The 20,000-nt window shown below is 35.2% G+C and overlaps 1 protein-coding gene across 5 annotated transcripts in view; it reads right to left on the bottom strand.

The window, feature by feature from the left end:
- The window catches only part of FOXP2 (forkhead box P2), a 532,789-nt gene that overhangs the window by 8,834 nt on the left and 503,955 nt on the right, over positions 1–20,000 (bottom strand). For all 5 annotated transcript variants that reach the window (XM_073809847.1, XM_073809849.1, XM_073809848.1 and 2 more), the window contains one exon: positions 19,431–19,594. In XM_073809847.1, coding sequence (XP_073665948.1) covers positions 19,431–19,594 — 164 coding nt within the window. The remainder of the gene's footprint in view (positions 1–19,430; positions 19,595–20,000) is intronic.

The following is a 20,000-nucleotide window of genomic DNA, read 5'->3' as shown; positions in this document are numbered from 1 at the left end:
AACTAGTTGTTACGGTATCACGCAGACATACCCAGAATTTTAAACATTTATTAAATCTAATGTTAATATTCCCAAAGTACCCTATAAAATATACAAATGAAATCTTCTAGTAAGATTACTTGTGAAAGTTCATATTCATTTAATGACTTTTATGAAAAAATGATGTTTTGATTTAATAATCATTATAAGTTGAATTTATAATTTTAGATTTTCCAGGTTCAAGCTGGGATTCAGAACATTTTACTGAATGTCAAACTCTTAAGTACTGGAAATGATTAGAATAAACTCCTAAGGTTAATATAATAGCATCTTTTTTTAACTAGCTCTCATAAATGACCTATGAATATTCAAAACTTTCAAGCTTAAATAGATGAATATTTCTAAACAGATATTAAATAGTTGGCAAGACATACGCAGATATCTATGGGATTAACCTCAAGTCAATTAACATTATTCTGAGCATCTAATAATTTTAGCTAAAGATCTGACTTCTTTTGTAGTTGGTTTGTCTTAATGTTCTCAAGGCTCTGAGAAGACCTAGGAGGTCTCCCTAGTCTGACTCTCTTTCCTAATCCCCTGTTCCACTTCCACTGTCCCCTCAGCTGGAGCTGGGTGTCTGAGTATCTGATTCATTTGTGTTTTACTTTTCTGGGTTGGATTTTTATTTGAATAAAGAACCTGTGGAAGAGTCTCAAGTTCCAGATAAAGAGGAATAACAAATGGGATGTCTTTCTAAAATACAAACACATAGAATTCTTGTTTAAAGGATCACTATAAAGGCATGTTCCATTACCTTCTCAGAGAATTTTAATACACAAGGAATTTATTTCATTATGTCATTGCCTTGTACAAAAATCTATCTGAACTGAGACACAGGGGAATGAGACAGGATTGAGCCAAAACTCTTCAGCCATTCTCCACAGTTAGGCTGCAACCTCCCTGTGTACAACAGTAGTTCTGAATAATAACTTCTACTCCCGACTCAAAACATCACCCTTAAAATATCATGTTCGATTCCTACTCCAAGTCATTTTTTCACACTGACTTGGTCTGCGCTTTCCTCTTCAACTCACTGTGTGCGCACAGAACCTGGCATTCCCTTCCTCGCTGTGTTCTACCTACGCACATCCTGTCTACCATATAAGGACCAAGTTATATCTTATCTACTTCTAAAGAGTTTGTTTGACCTGTCTGGCTTTCACTGACCTCCTACTTCAACCCTCCAAAGCATTTTTTTTTTTTTGGTTCATTCTGTTACCCAAAACTATACAATCTTGGAATCCTAACACTGTATCAAACATAATTTTATCCAATGCTCCTGTTTTACAGATGAAAAAATTAGTAACTTTCCAAGAGTTATGATAAATACAGGCAGAGCCAGGACTAGTATACAACTGGCCTCTGGAATCTTTCTTGGAACCTGGTTATTCTTGCTATCTCACGTTGCCTTTATCACGTGTACTGTACTGAACTCTTTCTGGCGGTGGCTGTACTGTGTCTTGCCTACTAGACTATGAACTTCACAGATCAAGAGAGCTGTATCCACAGCAAGCACCCAGTAAATATGTGTTAACTGAATAAACGATGTCCCATCAAGGCATTAAGAGTTTCATTTGTATCAACTATAAAAGAGAAAATTTCTCTCTGGAATTAAGTGTTCTCAGAATCCTTTCACTCAGAATTAGTTTGTGAACAAGGTATCAGACCTGAGAAAGATGGAGATGAAATTTTCCCTTAAGGCTACAGTGTTAGGCTGCTCATTTACTAAAATAAACTAAAACCAGAGCCAATAATTATGAATGCTCAGTTCTTAAAAATATCCGATTGCCACCAATACAATGTCTAAAAAAGAAATAAAATGTAGCAAGAGAAGTTTAAGCATCCCAGGGAATAAAATTGCTTGAAAGTTATAGTACCTATGCCTATACCTTGGTGGAATCCTTTTCAATAAAAATACAATTCTATCATGATTATCTCCACTTATATTAGGTTTCTCACTTTTGGATCTCAGAGAGCTCCATGTTTTCACATGTCCTGTATGCCAATTCAAAGGAAATGAAACCCAAGGAAACCACATGCCTTTGGTGGGTTGTAGAATGAATCGGAAATCAGTCTCTTCTGCAGCCATCAGCAGTATCTTTCCCTTCTTCCTCCCATTACAGGATATGAGGGTCATTTAATTTATCTCTGGAAAAAAAGGGGCTATCTCTGTAGTGTTCATTTTTCCAAATTCTTCAGGATACCATGTGTTACACTATTATAGGATAATTAGATTTTCTCCCAGGAAAAATGCTCCCCTTCACCAAAGAAATTCCTCTGGCAATTCAAATAAAATAAAGGAAACCCTTTAAAGTAACTCCCTGTCTATGCAGTGCTCACCAATTCCTCCTTACATATCCTCTTCTCCAGTTGAATCATATAAAGGTTCTTAATTAACAGGGTATAATTTAATACAATAATTTTTATGTATTTAGTATTTTGATTAACTTATTAGTGTAGCATAAAGTAATCTTGAATAATTTAGGCACCTCATTTATAACCTTTAGTCATGCAGCAGTGGATAAGTGGTTAATACTATAGTGTTTAAGAATTCAGTGAGCTTTGAGGATAAAATGCTTGGGTTTAAACACTGGCTCCTTTACTTCCTAGCTGTGTGACCTTGGGGAAGTTACTTAATGTCTCTGTGCCTCTGTTTCTTTATTCATAAGGCAGAGATAATAAAGTACCTACTTTACATAGTAGTTATGAGGAGTAAATGATTTTTTGTGTATGCAAAACACTTGGAACAGTGACTGGCTCATAAGTGATCAGTGTTAGATACACTCATGATATAATTACAACCTTAAATCCTTTTTTGGAAGAAGTTATAGTATAAGTACACGGATTGCTTTTTAAACAACGTATGAACTTAATTAGCTCTAAAAACATTTTAGCCCTTCTACAAATTAAGACTTTTATTACTATATCAGAAAAGTCATAAAACAAAGATATAAGTGCCCCACATACCAAATGCCAGGCATTAGGGCTATTAAAGTAATGACTAGCTACATTTCCTTAAAAGTACATTTAAGGTATAAAAGGGACAAAATAACACAACATATTACTATAATTATTCCAAAGAATTATTTACTAACACATTCCTGAACACTACGGCACTACGCCAAAATCTCAGGTCCTGTCTCTGACCATTTTTAGATCAACAGAGGAAAGTAAACTTCAAAGTAGAAAGACCATTGTTGAAATGTTTGGTAGGCAGAGCCCCCGCACTTACACTCCTCAGCCATCCCATCCCAGGTCTCATCATAACTTGTCAGTGAAAGCATTAACATACATGCATTGAATGGTCCAGGCCTGCATCACATGTGCTATGTACACTGAAGTTTATGAAGTCTGATGATACATATTCAGCTGGAGAAACCTTAAATAGATGAACTCAAAGTTGACTAAAATATGGAAATTTTAAGAGACATAGCAATATATATAAGCCTGAGAGACAATAAATTTTCTGCCGAAAGTTCTTTCATGCTGTGGGTTGAGTCAAGTCGCCTGTGTCCATAATGGCATAAAGAGCATCAATCTCACTTTGACAGGAAAAGCCAATAACATTATCATTATCTCCTATTGCCAATGATTAATTTAACGCGTTTATTGCGTACCCTCTAGATATAAGGCACTGTGGAGGCATTTAAACATCTATCAAAGAAGTTGCAGTCTGGTATGGGAGAAATATGTACTCAAATATGTACACAATTGCCAGCCATAAGTGTCCTAAGAGGAATAGCAATTAAGTGATACTGGAGGGGTTAACAGCTGGGAGAGATTATTTGCCTCTAAGCAGAATCCCAAAGCATCTGCACTCCTACTGGAATTCATTAAAGACAGTAAAGGAAGAACAAGTTCAGATGGACAGACGAGAGAAATTCTTGACTATCTATCCTGGTGATAAAACTCTTTCTGGGTTTGAAGAAGATATACTGTGGATGGTTTGGATATTCCTCATGCCATTTTTCCTCCCTGATTTGAAATTTATGCACGACTCCTTTCAGTTTCGATGTGAGGTGTCTTACAGATTAAGCTGCAGTCCTTAATAGAGCCCTTAATAATAAGTAAAGTAGAAGCTACTTTGAGCAAATAGAATGAAACTATTGAAACTGAGGACTTAGGTTCTTTTTTTTTCTTAACTTATGAACAAAAAGAAAAAAAAACTAGTGGAATAATTGATTTCTTATTGTCTCATCTGTGAGATCTTGAATAAAGGATAATAAATAGACTTATTTGTAACGTATCTTAAGGCAGGAGTCTATGAAGTCTGGATTGGATAATCTATCCAGCACTTCATTTGTTTACTGGGCACCTAATACATACCAAGCATCTAGGTTATCACAGAAGAGTACAAACTTCTGGCATAGAAAGGCAGAGACAGCAGGTAGACATATTTACCTTGACAGTCACTTTAGTAGTTCTTCTAAACCTGATGAAATATGTCCTATTCCTTTAAGTGGATTTGGAAGTAACTTCATCTTTGATTTTAAAGCAAATTATCCATTTGGTAGATAATGAGTATTCATTTAAACGAGAATCCAGGAATTAATTGTGAACAGTTTAAAAATTGTTCTGTCAATGAAACACAAGATTTCCAATTCAACTATTCCAAGTCCACTACCTATTATTTACTACAGAAAAGCAGTGATTTAAATTTCTTGCTTGAAGAAGGAATAGCCAGCCTCCTAATTTGATGTAATTTACACTTAGGAGAATTAGAAAGCTATTTGGAACTTCTTTAGATAGTTAGAGGGAAAGTATTCAGTGGTGGAGAGACATAAAGTCTGTTAATACTTCCTGACAGAAAGGTTGAAAGTCAGTAGCTGAAATGGAAATACTTCTACAAGGATAAACACTACTTCCTGCTAGAAGTGAAAATATCAATTCAATAAACATTATTTGCAAACTACTGGTCTAGGGGCTGATACAGAAAATGGTTCCTGTTCTCATACAGTTATTAGTCTAATAGAGGAAGTAAGACATACACACAAGTAACTTCGATGCCAAGTAGAATGTGATCTATACCATAACAGACAAAGTGTTATGAAAGATGGGAGAGAAATTCTGGCAATGCATCCAGTCAATGATCTATGACGGAGGAAGTTGTCACTTCACGTAGGCTTTGAAATATATGAAAATGTTCATTACGCAGAGTTGAGGAAAAGGGCATTCTGAGTGGAAATGGGAAAAATAGAGAATTTTATATGTGTTGTAGGAACGCTGAGAGTGTGTAGAGGCCATGGGGAAAGGAGGGTTGGTGATAAAGAAATATGTTATAAAGCAGAACAAGGTCAGATGGTGAAGTGCCCTTGAGTTGCATTTATGGAGTTTAAAATTTATTCTCTGCCAGCTGAAGGGCTATTGATGGTTTTTGAGCATGGCAGCGAAAAGATAGAAGAGTTTTAGGAGGATTAATTTGCAAAGCGTAGATGGAACGTAGGCCACTGGAGGTAAGGTAACCAGCTAGTTTACTAAAATAGTGTAATAAGGTCATGATGGCCAGGAATAAGGTAGCAGGATTAGAAACGTGGAGAGAAGTGAAGAATTAAGGGTATTGGTTGTGGACTAAAAAGTTTTGTATATACTGCTTTTAAATTTATATGTATGTGAAATAGTTCCCTTCTACACTCTACCAAGAAGATAGAAGAGCCTAAACCCCTGTCAAAGATTCTAAAAGTTAAAATAGATGATGACTCTTCATAACTCATTCAATTTTGATGAATCTTTATATTTGTCATTTTAATCGCTCGAGGAAGAGGGGAAGCAGATCCTGGAATGCTTGGATATCAGAAAGTAGAAGATGGGAAGATTTTGAAACAAAGTTCTCTACAGTCCTCATTGCGATTAAGTTGCTAGCAGAAGCAATGGCCACGTTCATAAAGGCTGCTGATACTTGATCTCTGGAAAATTTGTTTTTAAGTTTCAGTCTGAGTTCTTAAGTCATCTTAAAGAAAAATATATTTTAAACTGAATATTGAGGGGAAATGGCATAAAAAAAGTGTGGACACTTTTTCAAGTGAAAAAATACAGTATACCCAGGGATGAGTAGCAAAGAAGAAAAGGGTAAGTCTTTTTAAAAGTAGGTAACATATACCCTTGAGGGTCTTGCTAAGGATCTCCAAATAATTGGTGAATTTTCAATGCCCCTACCCTATCATCAGCTTGGAGATTAACGAACTCTAAGCTATGGTTCCCAAATTCCTATCCAGTCTCATCCTACAGGTATTGCTCTCTAGGCAGATTGTCCATGCCAAGGCAAAAGAATGATCTATTCTCTGAATGAGACTCATGCTTTATATCTTAGTCACCTTTGCTCATACACTCAAATCCTTTGTATCTATCTTCTCTTTCCTCAGCTCTGCTTAATGTAGGTTGAAAAGATTAAGATTGCTATTTCTGTAAGCAAAAAAGAACCCAGTCAAATATCAATAATTTCATAAAGTTCAACCTAAAAATTGATTTCATGTTAAGCATAACTCAAAGCTATCTCCTCCATGAAGACTTTCATGATTCTTCATGTGCATGTGTACACTTAATTTGCAATTTGGTTATAACTCTCTTCCTTCCTTTACTTGGACTCTCTCCTTATCTTTGTACATATCCATCCCTCGATTAGAATTCTACCTCTTTGTAGATAACAGATCACCTGCCAGTTTCCAACAGACTATGTTGCACATAATAGGTGCTCAAGAAATGTTTATTCAACTTAAATGAATGAAACATCGCTTCTCCATTCAACCTGCCAAGCCTCTACCAGAAGGAAATGCAAAGTAGCAGTTGGATTTTATGCTCTAGTTTAATTGGTCAGTGTTACAGCCCACCCTCATAATGGCATATACCAAAAACACAAAGAGAGGACTAGCTACATTACTAGACTGATCTGTTGCCTAAAGAAATGTGTTGCTCCTTTAGTTGTGAAATTTATAAGTACCCAAGGCATCAATGAAAGGCAGAAGAAATGTTATTGTTGCCAACATCCTACAGCAGAGTCAAATTATAATGGAAAACTTTACCTTTTTTGATTGTGATCACACTGTATATTCTCTAGAGAAATGTAAATTGTCTTCATTTTCTCCTTAATTAAGACTAAGTAAAAGATCCTATAAACTGTTCCTAGTTTTTCTTTAAAATAAGGAAGTACTATGAATAAAGTTCTCTGAAACTGAGATGTTCAAAACATGTTTCAGTCAATAGATGTTAGACTACAGAATCACAATGGTGTTTCTTTATTTGGATATCATCAAGAGAATAGATCATTCTTTTGCCTTGGCATGGGCAATCTGCCTAGAGAGGAATACCTGTAGGATGAGACTGGACAGGAATTTGGGAGCAATATCTTAGAGTTATACAGTGTCATCATTTATGAGTAATTCAGTGGCACCATGTAAATTTGATTGGGCCCTTCATAAATACAATATTTTTTAATACTAATGATAAAAATTTTAAGTCTTAAATGTTATGATAGATGTCAACAAATGCTGTGAAGAAAAACTTACAATTAATGGCTCATCTCTACAATATGGGCGATTTCAGGCAATGTAAAGTTAATTTAATCAAACATTTACAAGTCAAGACTAAAAGTAAGACTAGGTAAAATTGTTTTTATGTGGTTTACTCATTTTAGGAGACCCCCTTATATCTTTCTTCAGATAACCCTAGTTGTTTGAGAGAAAGTTAAATACATTAAATAACATATACTTATTGAAAACGAGTAATAAACATGATACATGAGATATGATACATGATACATCTTAAAAATCCTATAAGAATAATTGCCCTAGCATACCTGAAGGATATAACATGTTTCTATCAGTAACTGCGGATCATTAATATAAAAAACGTTACTCCCCAGATAACAGTCAAAAACCTATCCTCAGAAATAGCATTAAGGTCTTCATGCTTCAGTTTTACTATGGAAAATAATTTTATTTGGCCCAATATAGCAACCTTTATCCAGTAAAATGAATTTATATATACAGTACACTGAGAAACATATTGAACGTACTGAAATATGCGTAGACCTTAAACCACGCATCTATTTCCTACTCAATACTGATTTATTAAAGTTCTTGACTTTTAAGTTTCTTGATACTTCTACTTAATTTAGTTTGTATACCTTTAACCTACGTGGGATACATTGATTAACTCTAAAAGAAAATGTTTACAATCATACAAATTCTTCTTTATCTCATATATTGTTATATCTTAACTGTTGATTAATGACATTACAAAATATCAGAATAGACTGAGTATTGCTATAGGCTAAGGCTGTCCATTGATTTGCATAGGTTTTGACTCACAAAACAGCATCAACATTTTTTTAATTAAAAGGAAATGCTTAGAGAAGATGAGACTTCCTTTTAACTGTCTACAATGTCTATTTAGTACTTGGCACAAAGCCGTTGAATGAATAATGATAACTACTATAAGTATTTAAAAATCAAAGTGTATGATTAGCACTTTGTAATTTCATATGTGTTTGAATACATTTTTATTCAATTAGTTCAAATTTGCCAATGGCAAAACCTTCATGCTTACCACGTAAGTATCATTGTTTTGGAGATGTAAAATGGATTCCAAAATACAAACACAGACTCCTTTATTAAAATGGAAGATTTAGTTTCATGAGGCTCAGTTTTTGGTTTTGTTTGTTATTTTTGAGTAGCTATCCTGGAAGCTATAACCGCATCAAATAAAACATTTTTTTTTTTTTTTTTTTGCGGTACGCGGGCCTCTCACTGTTGCGGCCTTTCCCGTTGCGGAGCACAGGCTCCGGACTCGCAGGCCCAGCGGCCATGGCTCACAGGCCCAGCCACTCCGCGGCATGTGGGATCTTCCCGGACTGGGGCACGAACCCGTGTCCCCTGCGTCGGCAGGCGGACTCTCAAACACTGCACCACCAGGGAAGCCCAAATAAAACATTTTTAAAAAGTCATTTTTTTTCCAAAGAAGTTTCACAGGGAAACTGGTAAAATAATTCATGCTCATTCAGAAAGCATGTGAAAAATGGAGATTGTGGAAATTCAATTTTACTCATTTCCTTCTAGTATATGTACAAGGAAATGATATAATTATATTTGGAATTTAATGGTAAATTTATAAAAACTGCAAGTTTAGGTATCTCCATTTGTACAAAGTCAGGTTGAAATGAGAAACAATTCACATTTCTTAAATTAAACATTTGTAACTTTTAGAGTAATATTTTATTTAGGAAGTATTTTAGTTTAACATATCACAGAAATAACCTAAAAAATGAAACTAAAGTTTTAAATGGAAAAGTTTACTTTTAAAAGAAAACATTTTGCAAGTACTTTCTAAACTGAGAAATGATCTTAGGCTAATGTGAGTAATTAAACAACTGAAGTTATTTATACAGTCATTAAGAAATTATTTAATTAATCCTATTTATGATTTTATTCTTTTGAAATGATAACTCTGATTTCTTTCACTATAATCTAGATTTTTATATTCCAAATTTAAGCACACATTAGAGAAATATTTAATTCTCATGTACAGAAGTGAATAAGGTCATATAATTAAAAACAACTAGAAATGATAAATTAGCTCTTATTTTATCAATTAAGAAATTATAAAACAGATCTTTACTACTATGATTCAATATTTTTCCAATTTTATTGTTTTTCAAGACTGTTTTCTCTCTTGTAAATTAACATTTACCACAGACATTCTTATGTTGAATGAACTGACCTTCCTTTTGATTTGGATGAGTTTGCACATAGTTGCCATGAGGACAGTACCCAGAACCATTATTCCAGTTCAGTAGATAAAAATCCTACTTATTTCTGGATGAAAAGGAAAATATTCCTCCTCTCAGAAATGTACAACCATTAAAAGAGGATAGAAAAATTGGAGTGATGATTCCTCATGCCATATATACCTTGTTTAGTTTACTTTATTCAGAATGTAATTAGAAAATGCCCTGCGAAGTTTCTCATACCTTTTCACTGTGGCTAAGGAAAACAGCCAAATAAATTTTAATTTTTCATCTTGAAGTCAGAATACAACTTTACTACTAATATATTTAATAAATCTTGTAACTCCCGTATTCTACTTTCTAGAAAATGCAGCCATTTAAGTGTTTGATTGCAAAGGAATATTATATTCTGATAATTGTAATAACATTTTCTCTTCCAAGCTACACACTGCCATTCTTAAGAATGCATTTTATAATTCTATGCTACATCCCAAAAGATCTGACCCCAAGGTAGAGTTCCAAAGTTCTATTTAAAGTCAACAGAAGTTCTAAGAAATATAACAAAAAGGTGGATTAAGGTTAATGAAACCTAATTTTATAAATCGCATGCATATATATATATATATAAATGTATATGAAATTTCTCTAAGATTTCTTGTCCTTACCTTCAACATTATATTATAATTTATTCAAATTTATACAACATTGTTTAAAGAAACTGGATTTTACATGATTTGGAGGCTCACTCCCAAATGATTTCACATAGTTTTGCTGTAGTGCCGATTATAAAAAGCACAATTAAATTCTTTAAGATTTACCATTTGATTTATAAAAGTAATAGATGTGATCAGAACAGCTGTAATAAAATGAAAATATAAATGTAATTACTTTGATCATTGAGGAGTACAGATATACTGTGCTCAATCTCAGAATCAAAGCAGTTGCCCATTGAGATACAATTGGTACCATTCCATTTTGTGTCTCATAAATGGTAGCTTTCAATAAACATTCAGGTATAGATCTAAGGACTTTTATATTTCTAATCTATTGGTCAGAGAAATAAAAGAAAATCTAAATTACATCTTGACATTTGGCCATTAAGTCAGCTTTGCTGCTGCTCCAAAACTCCTTTGAACCATTCATCCAAAAATCGTTTTTACCTTGTTCCTTGGACCAAGTTTCAGTCAGAAATGTCAGGATGGGCATATGGCACACAAAGTATATGTTCCTGTTTCTCTCTAATTTCTCATTGATAATTAGGGTTCTGATTCCTTGAAGATCAGGACCTCAAAGTCCTATAGTTGGGCTATAGTATGGCTCTGGGCAGCCCTCGCGGACATGGCTCACCCACCTTTTCTGGACTGTTGTCTGTTTCCTTTGCCAAGCTGCCCTGATGGGATGCTGCCCATTCACTGCCCGCTCCTGGTGAAGCTGTTTCTTGGATATCTTGACAGAGATGGCTCTTCACCAGGATTACATATGGTTCGTGTCATTAGGTCATTCTAATCTGTGAGACTGGCTGCTCTGCTGGAGTTATTCCCTTGCTCAAATTAAACCATAAGACTGACTCAATGTTCAGTTTCCTCCTGAACTGTGCTTAGCTATGCTGTTAGTTCTTAGCACGAGAATGGAATAGGGAGTAAAAACAATATCTTTTATTCTAAATCTAGTAGATTATGTCTTTCTCTGACCTGCTAATTAACAAAAGGGACCTGAGATTTAGTGTTGCAAATGGTAAATTTATCAAGACTTAGATAACATTATGTGACCAATGATTACTTCTGCTCCTGCCTTTTAAATGTCTTGCTGATGTTATACCATTTTCAGTGCTCAAAGATTAAGATAATGTTGAGCAAACTAAAGAATGTCAGTTTCCACTAGTTATGTGAAATTATTTGGTCATCTGTTGCTTATATAAATTGTTTAATTCTATCCTAATGATAGAAACTACTTATGGAATGTAGGAACCCTGAGATCAAGTTTTAAACTGTGTTTATTGGTGTCAAAGTTTTAAAATACATTGTTGTACTTATTTGAAAGGTCAATTTAAAATTCTCCCAAAGTAGTCAAAATGAATATAATTTTAACACATATTAAAATATAATTTCTTATGTAAAGTATCTTCACATTAAGTAATATTCTGAAGTGATCGTCAACTTTACATAATAAATATCTTTAGTCATAAAATACCCATATCACCTAATAGACATCCACTTCCCTAAGCCCTATGTCAAGAGCTGAAGTTAAAATACCATATGGGTATACATGGTACTATGGTATTTTCTCCTGGTACTAGAAGGAAAAAATACTGAATAACAGTATTCATTTTTAAACAATTCAGTCAATTACTTTTTGACCCTCTAAGGCTCAAATAGTGTTAGTGCAAAGGAAGATGTACCTTCTAACAAAGTATCTTCTTTAGATATAAAACAGAAGCAGTAGGCTACAATACTGTCACCTAAAAGTTTTCTGACACCCTTTGCCTAAATTGCGGGCATTCATAACAGAAAACTTAAATACCATCTGTATAGTTCTATAAAAATCCTTTAAAACCCTACAGGAACCCACAAATTTCCACTATTGGCACGGTGGGGATACAGCACTTTTTAGCTGAAGGCACTGTATCTCTGGGAGGATCTTTTTTATTAGGAGGAACTAGAATGAGCTGTAAGTGCCACATATGGGGACTGGAATAATGTAAAAAAGAACAGCGGCTACTGAGCCATACTTGTAGCACTTAAAAAAAAAAGATGAGATAATAAAGAGCTGGCATAGTCATAAGTTCTCTACCATCACTTTGGAAAGAGATCTCAAAGCTAACTAGCAAAGTTAATAAAAAAGTTTAGAGGTTAAATAAAAATAGAATTAAATCAGAATAAAATTATGAGGCCCAGAAATGTTAGGAAAAAAAAATTAAAGATAAATGAAAAATTGTGAATAAAAAAATCTGTGAAGACATGTAAAGCAAAAATATGCTTTTATGTTTAGAGCTCTTCTTAATGCAACTTAATGATCCAAAATATCAGCAAAAAATAGTGCAGGCTTAACAGGCATGAAAACAACGAGCATTCCACTTGTTCAAGTTGTCAGCCACTTTCAACTGCTTTCCTCTGATATACAGAGCCACTCCAATTTCAAATGCCTTTGTCCACAGAAAGATCTAAGATCTGTGGGGATTTTATATAAAACATCACCAACCAAAGGTGTAGGGTCTGCAAATTCTACATGTGCCTACAAACAGCAATTTAAATTTTAAGGCAGCCACAGAGAATAGAAGGAAGAAAGGTAATATTATATACTTGAACATTTTCATTATGTTTCATGACACTTCACAATTTCTATTAGATTTTCAATACTGTTGCACAAAATGGGCATCTAGCAGTCCCTTTTAGCTGTCTTTGGTTGCAAAGTGTTATTGCTAGGAGAGGCTGAAGTTTATCATTGGAGTGGTATAACGAACTGAGGTTCTCAAGAAGCAGAGGATGTGGTAAGGATGACTGACTGGGACATGCAATGCATAGAAAGTTCTGGGGCGTGTAGAATGTGCATTCAACATGTTAATAAAAAAGATTAATGTGATCTCCATTGTAGTCCTGGAATAACACTACACTACTCCTTTTGTGCGATGCCGCAGACCTTGATTTCCTTACCCTAAAGTTTTGGCTTTGAAGAACACAACAAATATATTTTCTCGTCTTACATGAGCCATATTAACATTCTGATTCTATATAGAAGTTCATTAACTTGCAAACTTCAAACATTTGCTTTAATAAGAGGCAGAAAAAATAATCACCTGCAACTAATATAGAATATTAGCAAGTAGAACTTTGAAATGGCACGGAGGCTAAGAGGATTCAGGAATGACACGTAAGAAATGATCTGAAAACTCAACAGTAGGAGACTCTAATAATCAGAAAGGGGAACGGCATGACAATGGAAGGCTTTGTGCGTGGAGCCCTCCATACAAAACCAGCTCAGGAAGAACATTCGTTTTGATCTCTAGAAACAAAATTTGAAAATATAAAAATGGGAACCTCATTTAACATTTTCATAAGAGAAAGAAAAGGCAAACCTGAGCCAACTTACTGAGAGTGAGGAGAAACAACTGCTTAATAAAAAAGAAACAACTGATTTGAACTAAACATGGCGGGTACATCATTAAATTTCTCTTTTGCCTCAGGTTTGGAAGGAGACAGGAAATGGATTGATTGTACCAGTGTGAGTTCACCTTCCAGGTCTTCTCCAAACGTTTTCTTCTCTTTTCATTCATTTAAGTCTAACACATGGGAGAAGAAAGTAAGTTCAAATTATTTCCACCTGAACATAGCATCAATCCTAACTCTTCAGGTAGTTTTTATGAGAGGCAAACACCAGTATAAAATAGGAATCTAAAGTAATTTTATCCATAATCTATAAAACTCTGAAAAGTCAGGTAATCAGGGAATATTGGTGCTGAGGTGCAGAAGGGAAGAGTATTATAAATTGTAATGATACTTAGACTCTTACTGGAAGTATTCTTAACTTTTGTTCAGACCATGATGGGTCTAGATCTCTTACAACAGCAGCAGAAAATAAATTTTAGAAATCTACTTGATCGAAAAGAGTCAAAACAATTTCAAAAAATTATTAGGTAAAATCTGTATTATTCCACCTGACTTCAACCTGTCCTACTTTCTGCTAAAATCCTCTGGAACATACATCTGATTAATACTGTATTAATCGCAATAATTTTTTTTTCATTTCACCTTCAACAAGATAAATAAAATTTAACAAGGTCTGGGAGGATAATCACGAATGCGGTGAAGGCCTGTCACTTGCCATTGACCTAACTTTGGACAATTATAAAACACATATTAACTAAATAATTAAAATTAAAAACAAAAGTTCACAAACACACTCTGCCAATATTTAGAAAGATCTCTTAGCTAGCATTCTATTTCATTATCTCTTCTTCCTAAAAATCTCTTCTTCTCCCTTCTTCAGAGTTCTAAGAGAATCCTGGATTGTACTTTTGGAGAGATTACCTCATGAAGTCAAACCATTTCTCATTAACTGTCACCTCCCATTTGATTCTTCATAATCATTATCATATGGTTATTGAGTGCTTACTTTGTATGGTATAATGTATTAGGGGTTTCATATACTGTAATAGGTCTAAAACATCATCTTTGTCCTTAAGCGACCTGCCATTAAGCCAGAGATAATTGCAAAATGAGTATGCACATGTGCAAGCACACATGTGCGTGACAACACACACACACACACATACACACACACACACACAACTGCGTTAGTTCCAGATAATGATATAAGCAGTCAGCTCTTCAGAAATGTGGAGCAGAATGTAGGTCCTGACTGCAAAATTACTTGGGAAAGCCTCCTGGAAAAATAGGATGAGGCCCTTAAGGAAAGGTAGAATTTATGTAAGAGAGGAGAATGAAAAAGGAAAGGGAAGAAAGGCAAAGAGTTAAGGCAAAATAAATGCACTAATTTGGCAAAAGCCTTCATTCAGGGCACTCTAAGAGTGAAAGCCACAGTGCGGGGAAGTGTTACATATGGACTGTCAAAATGAAGAATAAGGATGATAATTTGGCCTTTCTTGTTCTCTAAAAACAATTTATAAGAAGCACTAAACCATAGTTATTCTACTCTTCCAAAGCTTCAAAACATCTTTTCTATCAACCTCAGGAATACTTCTTTTACTATTCTGGAGTTGAATAAAAAGACTAAATGAAGAAACAGTTTCCGTTTTGTTGTTTCCTGAATCTAAGGACATTTACGTTCTTGGATTCAGCAAGTAGGATAATACTGAATTCATCCCCGGTTTCCCCCTTGAGCCCATCCTCTTGTGCTCTCTATTTCTCTTCACAGGCTTTTACAGTTGCTATGATTTTTCCTAATTTTCCTCTTTGCCCCCAGCATTCAATCAGTTGTCTTGTTCTGTATTTCTCTTCACAGCACTTCTTGTATGGATTCCTTGCTGTCCACTCGCTGTCTTGTACTTAAGTCAGATACTACATCCTGCAAGGACTCATCTTCTGCTTCCAGTCTCTCCCAACTCCAGAATATCCTACCTCACTTGAGTTTCACTCAGGCATGCTTCATTCAGTACACGTTCAGATTACTCTTCCTAAAGCACATCTCTGGTCATGTGAAACCCAAGCTTATAACATTACTAAGTTCCATACTGATCAAAACAAACACCATAGCTTGACATTTAAAGCATTCAACAGTCTGGTCTCCTTTCATATATTCTACATTCCTGTCAAACCTCATAGCAGTGTTCTCCAGGCAGATATCGTGAGCTCCTGTTCTGGGTTGATATTATTCTATTTGGATTGTTCATTGCCTCCAACCTCAGATAACATCTTCTTATCTCAAAAATCTCTTATCTCCTTGAGTCTGAGTAAGATGCTCCCTACCATAAATTCCTGTCTCACATTCTTTCACTTCTTAGGGATCTGCTTACTTCATGAATTATAAGAGGAAGTGGGAGGGAAAAGCAAAGGGACTGACTCCCAAAGAAAGTAACCATACAGTTATGGAGAGCCTATAAAAAATGTATTAAAATGCAAAATATTTTTGTATTGTTTATGGTCTCCTTTACAGAAATAATGAGGTATTACGAGAGGTAATATAAATCAGTAACTCTGAATACGGCACTATTAGGGGCACAGGGAGCAATTATTATATTCCAGGCACTTGTTTTATTTGCAAGAATCCTATGAGGTACATATTATTATGACTTACCTCACTTTCAGCTGAGAAAACTGAGGAAACAAATAAATCGTACTCAGCTGTTAAGTGCTAAATCTGGGATTGGAACCACCACAGTCTGTCACCAGAGCTCATATACTAATACCACTAGGCCCCTCTGCCTCTTGCTAACAGTTGCATCAGCTTAACTTACTCCCTCCCCTCCCTCAACCAATGACAACAATGACAACAAGAACCAGTACCATGATTTCATTTCAGGACACATGACTATGCTACTGGAATGTAAAAAAATTCTTTCACTTCTGCTTAATTTTCAAAAAGTACTTTGAAGTGCATTCAATTATATGCAGACAAATTTTTTTTTTTTTTTTTTTTGCGGTACGCGGGCCTCTCACTGTTGTGGCCTCTCCCGTTGCGGAGCACAGGCTCCGGACGCACAGGCTCAGCGGCCACGGCTCACGGGCCCAGCCGCTCCGCGGCATGTGGGATCTTCCCGGACCGGGGAACGAACCCGTGTCCCCTGCGTCAGCAGGCAGACTCTCACCCACTGCGCCACCAGGGAAGCCCACATGCAGACAAATTTTGACGGAGAGAATTAGATAATATTTTCCTTTGTCTAATAATGTACATAAAATGCCTTTTAAGTCCGAGCATCTTAAAACTCTATAAAGATGAAGATATAGAATACTGAAGTGACATTCCATCAATAATATTTGACATCCAACATACAAAACGTTAATGACCGCAGCAGAAACAGATTCAAAGAGAGAATGCTGACTCAGTATTCTGCAAGATAATTAAACATGATTATAATTTATATAATTTAGGAAAAAACAAGATTTGGTCTTCCTCCAATTTTTGTCTTTTCTGAAATCTATTTCCAATAAGCCGAGGGAGGCTTTCCTTTTATCTCTCTATGGAAAAAACACATAAATATTTTTCACATGCACTAATTCATAAAATGTACGATATATTGACTAAGAACATCTTAGTTTTCTAAGCCCATAGTGGCGCCACATCAGGAATTAAATATACAATTTTTATATATTGTTTTACACACACTATTTTTTCTGAGGTATTTTATAATTAAAGTGTAACTAAATAACAAAATGAAAAAATCGAAAATAGCAATTGGCAAATGAAAAATACTAGGAACCTAATAATGCTGTAATTTAGCCCAGTTATTATTTCGGGTTCTAAAACACAATGTTTAATAAACTATCGTATGGAATCATTCATTTTTTATTTTAATATCCTTATCACTGGACACATATGTTTTAAAAACCACCTCCCTACATACCCTCTATATATCGTTCATAACAACCCCTGTATATCATATAGGAGCGCAAGGAGTTGCATTAATAGCTGAAACACTTTTATTAGGAATACCTTTCATTTCTCTGAAATTGGTCTTTTTTAAAGGGGGAAAACAGCATCTAACTCTTGTTTGCTCTTTAAAGTTTTATAGTTTTAGCATTTGATACAGGGAGCAAGTATCAGCACACTCAGGAGAATGGCTGAGCGTAAAAGGCCTCAAGCTACCCACTCATGGCTGAGAGGATAAAGCAGGGATATAGAAACTTCTGCTGGATTGCTCACTTGCCTCGTGTGAGAGCACCGCTACTCTTAGGAGCATATATCCATATGTTCTCCCTACTTCCAGTTTTATCACTTCTTTTGTATTATTTAACACATCTAAAGACACTTCCAAAAGACAAATTTTTCCATTTTGAAAAAGTAATGGTTTGGAACCTGATAAAATATATTAATGTTCACCGTGTGTTGTTCACAAAGGTGATAGAGTAAAAGTGCTATAAAGCAATTAGGCACATGGTCTTAAAGACATTAATATGTCAAATAGAATGAGATGTCTCAAAAATCAACAAAAGTAATATCCGGTGAAAGGTCAAATGGAAATAGGCTGCTAGAAAGACCATATTTCGCTGTCAGGCCTCTGACTAGATATTTAGTACAAAAGTAGGGGAGGAAAATATAAGAATGAGAGGAAGTACTGTTCTTACCTCAATAACCTGAAATTAGAAGCATGTGATGTTTAACTCTCAGAAGTACGGACATTAAGTTAAAACTCATTCTAACAACTGAACGGATTGTTCTGGATTCAGATTCTAACTTTTCCTCCTGAACTCTAAGTTCTAGCAGGGTCCATACTTTTTGGTAAACAAGAAGCTGATATGCTTGGCCTATTGAATAAGGCCAGGCATTTTTTCAAGTGTCACACACATTTCTGAAATCTACAATACATCAATTTTTAATACATCTACTCTCACAGCTCCATTAAAAAGATGGTAGGGGAAAGATTTTAGAGTAATTAATGATATAGTTAGCTGCTAAATATTAATAGGAATCGTAGTCTTGCATAAAATATAACATATAAACCTTGCCAATACAGACGCACCAGTAATTAAAGTTGAATATGTAATTACACTGATTTATAAGACAGGCAAAAAGTTACACTTTACCAGCTTCTATGTAAACTGTGTCTAACAGTTAAACTTTGCATTTTACGGTTTATAAAAACGGGAAATATCTTGACTACAGTTCATAAATGGTTTAGAGACCTGTAATAGTAGTAAAAATTATGACAACGTGTTCCATCATGAATATTCTTATCGGACCATACAAACCAAACTGTGATAATGATCCGTAAGCTGGAGACTCATCTTAGACACCGCTATACTCCCAAGAGAATGTTAGTAGTACTAAGAATTTGTAGAGGACCGCTAGTACAATCATTATAGGATACTGGAGAGAATCTAAAAGGTTTATTAAAAGCAGTTCTGGTACACTTTTTCGTGTCACAAACACGGTGCAGTTTAACTCCATTTAAACTTGTATTTTTTACTTATCCACCATTCAAAACTTCAGAAGACTAGTAAATACTAGAAGCATAGGAATATCGGTTCTTCCCCTTTTGGAGTCTGTTAGCCCCACTTACATGTGCGGCTGAGGTGAGCAGCCCGGGCTGCTGTTCCCATTGCTGTCGATGTGATCCAGGGAACCATTGAGGTCTTCGTGGACAGCCTGCAGCAGGCCGCTGGAGGTGTTATTGATCAGTCCAGGGTTACTTAGCAAAGGTAAACTGCTCTCTGCCAAGGCAGCCTAGTGAAATGAAGAGGGTGTGAGACAACTTGGGAAATGCCCTTCCAAATGCTTTTTAAAACATCCATCTTCTTCTAACGGGTTTCAATCCTGATACAGGTATTTTAGAAGCATTTCAATAAAATGTATGGGAAAGACAAACGTCCCTAACCGACAACTTGTGGCAGCAATACCAAGGAAATTAAGTGTGATGTTCAACTGAAACAATAGTTCTCCCAGCAAACTTTCTCACTCAGGTTTCAGCATCCCACATAATGAAATAGTGTATCCTCACGTATAGCGAAATACCCCAAGATAATACAAGCAGTTGCTCTGCTGTTTAAAAATGACCAGAACTTAACTCAAAATAAAGAAGACCTGACATTTGCCTCCTCTGCATAAAAATTATATATTATAATTAAACTTT

The sequence above is a fragment of the Tursiops truncatus genome, chromosome 9, assembly GCF_011762595.2.
Source record: "Tursiops truncatus isolate mTurTru1 chromosome 9, mTurTru1.mat.Y, whole genome shotgun sequence".
In the NCBI taxonomy this organism is placed as follows: domain Eukaryota; kingdom Metazoa; phylum Chordata; class Mammalia; order Artiodactyla; family Delphinidae; genus Tursiops; species Tursiops truncatus.
Note: the sequence above shows the minus strand (reverse complement) of the source record. Positions and strands in the feature narration are given on the sequence as shown.